General features: G+C 57.9%; 1 protein-coding gene across 1 annotated transcript; it reads right to left on the bottom strand.

The window, feature by feature from the left end:
• Window positions 1–2789: 2789 nt before the first annotated feature.
• Window positions 2790–5708, bottom strand: C1QL2 (complement C1q like 2). Its single transcript, XM_006191472.3, has 2 exons — window positions 4338–5708; window positions 2790–3737 (listed from the first exon to the last, which is right to left on the bottom strand). The coding sequence occupies exons 1-2, from the start codon at window positions 5019–5021 to the stop codon at window positions 3558–3560; spliced, it is 864 nt and encodes a 287-aa protein (XP_006191534.3). The 5' UTR covers window positions 5022–5708; the 3' UTR covers window positions 2790–3557.
• Window positions 5709–6051: the final 343 nt, after the last annotated feature.

Raw genomic sequence — 6051 nt, 5'->3', positions numbered from 1 at the left:
TCAGCTAAACCCTCTGCACCTGCAAAATGGCCCTTTCTGATCAGCAGGAGAAGGTGGTCAGTGGCCCTGAAGGAGCAGCTTCGGGGTTGGAGTGGGGGGCATTGCTGGTGGAGACACACAGGTCCAAACTGAGCATTTGGAGTCGATGACTAAAGTGCCTTGCCGTCAACACTGACCCCAAGACAGGATGTTCAGCCAAATGCCTCCGGAATCTGGGATGTTCTTTGGGTCCTGGCTGGTTCATCTCATCTGGCCATTTGGAAGGTGCTGAGACTCCCTACATCAGAGGAAGGAGTGGGACATGTGTCTCACCCATTTGCTCTCCTCGCAAACACCTGGGAACTCTGAGAGGTGAATGTGCCCCATCTGTGCAGTCAGGCAGGGGCGTGGCCTGAAGGTCTGAGCTCAAGTCCAGACCTTCTTTTAAGCTTTGTGAGCACAGGCAAGTCACTGGACTTCTCTGAGCCCTAATTTTCCCACCTCCTAAATGGACAGAGTAATAGTTTTTCTACTTCCAGGGAGATGCCAGTATGATAATCCCAACCCAAAACCATAGCAAGTGGACCCGAAAGCAATCAGAAAATTTAAAGGATGCTTTATAACTGATTGATAGTAATTCTCGACTCAACTAGAGACAAAAATGGTAAGTGTCTGGGGCAAACAGTTTATTTGATTTCACATGCACCCCAAGACTGATGGCACACAGAGGTGGCAGCGTCTCCCCATTCTCCCTGACCCTTCTCAGGGCATCCCCTAGGGAGATCACGGGATCAGAGACCTCAGTGGGTCATGAGGGGCCTGCCTGGGACACGGAGAGGGTGCAGGTGCAGAGAGCTGTTCCTGAGCTGGCGCACTCCCGCCACCATCCCTGCCTCCCATCCGCTGCCTCATCAATCTATCATCCTCTTAACAGCTGACACCTCTGGCAGCACCTCCCAGCAGCCTGGGCATTAGAATTGCAAGAAACCCAGGTGCACCGGGGAATACAGATGGAGGAATCTCAGATTCAAATTTGTCTAAGTATTGTGAACAGCCAGACCTGGGCCTGCCCTTCCACCAAAGGGGAGTGGTGGGGGGTTTGTTAGAAGTACAAATTGCTTCTTAATGCAGAGGATAAAGCTGGGCTCGGGCACCTCCTTAGAAATTCCTCCCGCTCCCAGGAAAGCCACCGCTGCATGTCAATTTTAATTTTTGAAATTTAAACCGAGGGCTTTGTGTCTAAGCTCCATCTCATCGGAGGAACGGGAGGAATAAGTCAAAAAGGATTAGGGGCCCGCTGGGGATTGCAGATCCATAGCAATTAGACTTCATTTGGGTCTCAGACACTTGGTTTTAATCGCATTTCTGGATGATACAATCGACAAGGCATCAGAAATTGATACGTATACAAATGTAGACGGGGCCGGCTCTGCCCTCCCCAGTTCCTGGGCTCAGCTGGGTTTGGGCTCCACAATCAGCGAGGGTGGGGTGGGTGGGGAATTGGGGTTCATTTGGATCTGAAATTGGAAGGATGGTGGTTTGTGTATGTATGTGTGTATATATATGTATATACACACACATATATATATATGTATATGTGTGTGTGTGTGTGTATATATATATATATTTGTGTTTTTTCTTGCTCTCTTGAGCACTTTATCCCTGGACTCAAAGCAGATGCAATCATTGCTAATATTCAAGTGAATGACAATAAAACAGTATTCAAATAAAATAAGAGCAGAAAGAGGAACAGCAACAGAGACAGGACTCGACGCAGGGGGTATAATTGTCTTTTAAATGGGAATCACATCTTTCAGCATCTTCCAGGAACCGAAGTTAAGCACAGTGCGATTTGGGGGCAGACAGATAGCCATGAACACCGTCACACACCACGTTGACAGGAGTCTATGAATAACTGTGTGTGTGCACGTGTGTAACATGGATTAGTGATGACAACCACAACATAACATCTACATTGGTGTGTGTGTGTGTGTGTGTGTGTGTGTGTGTGTGTGTATCCAGCTTTAAACAGGTATGCACACTCTGAGATCGCCTCTGTGTACACACTCACGTTTCCCTTCCAATAACTGGTCAAAATGAGCTCTGTAAATACTAACAGGTTGCTAACCAGTTATTTTGTAGATAACTTACTGTTTGCTGGAACTCAATGATCTAAAAACAGAACAGAAAATAGTCAAAAAGAAAAAAATCAACAGCATGTGGGGTGTTTGCCTAACTTGTGTGTTTGGAATGATGACAGGGAGGAAGGGGACACCAAATAAACACAGTGGAGTTCAGAGCAGGTATCCCACATCCTTGTGTACACGGGAAGGGAAGACCCCCCCCCCCAAAAGGAGTGTTCCACCCCAAGGAATACAGCCTATCTCACTTACCACACAGCTCTGGGTGACTTCAGGGAGCTGGATGGTCCACAGAATTGCCCCAGTTTACCAGCAGTTTACCAGCTCCTTAACGGAGGACGGACCCAGCTTGGGTGTGTGTTAACATATACGGAGGGGACTATGTGCCTGAGTGGGTGTGTTTCTTCGGGGATTTCTACACTTCCTTTTAGGGGCAAACAGCTCAGAGATCACCTGATGGCTAACGCCTCTTTCACGCCTCTCATTTTGCTGAAACGCCTCCTCTTCCTTTTCCTTCTCCAGAAACTCCTGTCCTTTGACCTCCTTCTAGGCTGGTAGCCTGAAGATCCAAACCTCCCTCTCCTGTCACCCTCTAACTCTCACTCCCACCCTCCTCTAGGCCCCTCCAGTTCAGGGCTGCTGCCCTGCCCAGTGGAGACTCCCCCCCACAGGGTGACATGCTGCTGTCACATCTCCCCACATCTTTTCACCCACCCCAGGTGGCAGGGAAAAGGCTGGCCAGCCGGGCATAGATGGAGGTATTCAGTGCCCAGTCTAGGTCTTTATGGTCAAGGAGGACATCTGGAGGCCCGGTCCTGGGGCCACGCTGATACAGACATCGGAGCCCAGAGTCTAAAAACATAATTTAATGCATCGTGGTGGATCTGAGGCGGGACCGCGGTGGGGAGGTGATTTTTCTGTTTGCTGGGATTCTGCTGAGGGTGGGATTTTGGCTGATGGACAGGGACATTTGCCAAGTATTTTAGGTCACAAAGAACGACATGCCATGGAGCTCTTGCTCACTTTGGCCGACCTCGGTGGCCAGGGCTGGGAGCCCTGAATCTCAGGACACTGCGAGGAGGAGGGGGACAGGAAGAGGGCAGGTATCCCGGCCACACCTGTCCAGTCTGATCAGTTTGCCAAGTCTGTGCTGATGCCTCGCTGGGGTTCAGGTTCACACCCATTTCTCCACTTGGGCATCCCCCTCGCCCTTCCTGGGTTGGGGACAGGGGCCAGAAGCACAGCCCAGAGCGTGGCGAGTGGCAGACACGACAGAGGTCGGGAGAGGGGCAGGAAGGACAGCAGGGATGTGTCTTTTCCAACGATGTCAGGAAGTGTCAGGAAGTGTCAGGAAGCAAGAGCGGTCCTCCACAAAGAGCAGAGCGCCCCCGTGGGCCTAGCGCGGCCTAGAGGCCCCACCTTGCGCTCCCTGCGCCTCTAATCCGGGTACAGAAGAAAGCCCGAGAACGTGCTGTATTTGTTGTTATTGCCTCCGTGCGCCTTCCCGCCGTCCAGCTTCACGTACACCTCATCCCCTGAATCAAGGTGCAGCACCACGCTGTTGCTGGCATAGTCGTAGTTCTGGTCGGCGTCCTGCGCGATGGCGCTGGCCCGGACCTGGGGGCGAGATGCCAGAGCGGGTGAGCCCGGGTATCTCTGCCTGGGCCCTTGCCCGTCCCCCAGGTGCCGCCACCTTTGGCCCGTCTTCCGCCCGCGGGTCCAGGGTCCACGCTCCCACCCAGGCTCCACGGTCTCTCTCCAACTTAGCCAACTCCTTCCCGGTCCCCTATTCTCGGCAGCCGCCGAGTCCGGGAAGGAGGGGGAGAGAGGACTTCGTGGACACTGACCCAGCGGGGAAAGGTGGGAACCAGGGGCCGGGGTCGAGAGGAAAGGAGAAGGGAGGGCACAGGGGAGAACGGGGCTCACAGGGAGCTAAAGAAGAATGAGGTTTCCAGGGACCCCACGGGGCTGAAGGCGGATATAGCAATTGCGGGAGAGTGCAGTTTGGTAGCGGGGTCTCCGGGCGCTGGGAACACAACCTCTGGAGCTACATTTGGATAAATGCCACCAGGGCGCATTGGGAAACAGGATGTTGTGCTGCGCTCCTTCCCGGGGCTAGCTCGGACGCTCTCGAGTGGGGAGGAAGGAGGCTGGTTTCCCAAGAGGTGGGAACTGGGGTCTACTGGGATTTGCAGGAGAAGGGGAGGGGTCACTGACCTGCCCGTTCTTGCAGAGGTCCGCCCACATGCTGGTGCCGTCGCCGCCGCGCATGAGGATGTGGTAGGTGAAGAAGTAGATGCCACGCACCTGGCAGCTGAACTTGCCCGTAGTGGGGTCGTAGTGATTGCCGAGATTGGTGACCACGTCGTCGAACTTGAGCACCTCGTAGCCTTCGTGGGGGCTCTTAAGACCCACGTAGAAGGCGATCTTGGGACCGCTGAAGGCGGCGCTCAGCGCGCCGGTCACTTCGCCCTCAGAATCGCCGCCGCCCCCGGTTCCGCCACCCACCACCCCGACACCGCCTGACGCGCCAGCCGTCAGCTGCAGCCCGGGCAGCCCGGGCCGCCCCAAGTCGCCCTTCTCTCCTGGGGGACCCCTGGGTCCAGGTGGGCCCGGCTCTCCTGGGGGGCCCCGCGGCCCCGGCTTGCCGGGTCGCCCTGGGTCGCCTTTGGGTCCCTGGATGAAAGGGGGCGGAGGGTTGGCGCTCAGGTCCTGCATGACTTCCAGGGCGGCAGTGCTGGGTCCGGGTGGCGAAGCCTTAGCGCCCGCGGGCCCCCCTCCGGGTGCAGCGCTGTAGGGGTCGCAGATCATGCGGCAGGTGCCCATCATCTCGTAGTGAGCCGCGCCGGGGGGCGCCGCCTGCAACAGCAACGGCAGGGCGATGAGCAGCCCCAGCGCCATGGCCAGGAGCACGCCGACGGCCGCCAGGCAGGCGCGCCGCCGCCGCTGCCACAGTCGGGAGGCGACCGCCACCAGCTCCTCCTTGCCGCCCGGGGAGGTAATGGTGGGGCGGCGCGGGCGGCCCCGCTCCCCGCGCTCGGGGGCCGACTCCGCGGGTCCCGGCCGAGCCCCCGACGTGGCGACCCCTGCTCCGGGCGCTCAACTACTTCAGCAAGAGGCGTCCCGGCCCAGGCGCCGATGCCCACCGCACTGGGGCTGCTCGGGAAAGCCGCGTAGCACGGAGCGCATGGCGGGGGGCGCACAGGACGAGCCCGGCGCCCCACGGGTCCCGGTGGCGGAGGCCGGTAGCGCTGGGTGCGGAGGCGGCGTCCCGCGAGGGCTCGGCGGCGCTGCCTCCTGCCCGGCTGGGCTGGACTCGGCGGGGATCCGCGCGCAGTGAGGGCTCCCGGGCTCCGCGGCGCGCTGCGCTCTGCTCTGCTCTGCTCTCCCGCTGCTCGCTGGCTCCCGCGCGGAGGGGGGAACCCAGCTACCCTGACGTAAGGAGTCCGGGGCTGAGCGGCGGAGGCGGCGAGGCAGCGCGCGCTGCCATCACTCGGGAGACGGCGCCCTCATGTCATCAGCCTTCGGTCCTCCTCCTATCGGGCGGCGTCCTCGGCAGAGGCGGCAAAGGCGTCAAAGGCGCGGTTCCTCCTGGCGGCGCCTGGGAGCCACAAGTGGGCGCAGCGGGCGCAGCCCGGGCTCAGCTCCTCAAGGCACACCCACCGGTGGCCACACTCACGCGCCTCCCACCCACCGCACACTCAAGGGCGCACACAGGCCCCTCCACTTGGCCACGAAGGCTCCCGGATTCCCGATGCCAGCAAGGTTCTTTCAGGGGATACCTAATCCATCCCCCTGGCTGTAAGCAGGACCAGACCTAAACCCAGCAAGTCAAGAAGAACATCAGCCCCATGAGCCCCAAGAGCAAAGAACTTTCCGGAAGCCCTTCTGAGTTACTTGTTCAGAATGAAATAAATCTCACTTCTGGAAG

The sequence above is a fragment of the Camelus ferus genome, chromosome 5, assembly GCF_009834535.1.
Source record: "Camelus ferus isolate YT-003-E chromosome 5, BCGSAC_Cfer_1.0, whole genome shotgun sequence".
Taxonomy (NCBI): domain Eukaryota; kingdom Metazoa; phylum Chordata; class Mammalia; order Artiodactyla; family Camelidae; genus Camelus; species Camelus ferus.
Note: the sequence above shows the minus strand (reverse complement) of the source record. Positions and strands in the feature narration are given on the sequence as shown.

Bases quoted from the DNA above. Each gene is read 5' to 3' on its own strand.
- C1QL2 (XM_006191472.3), bottom strand. From the start codon at position 5,021: ATGGCGCTGGGGCTGCTCATCGCCCTGCCGTTGCTGTTGCAGGCGGCG. The intron at 3,738-4,337 runs GTCAGTGACCCC...TCTCGCCCCCAG, and splicing joins ACCTCTGCAAGAACGGGCAG to GTCCGGGCCAGCGCCATCGC.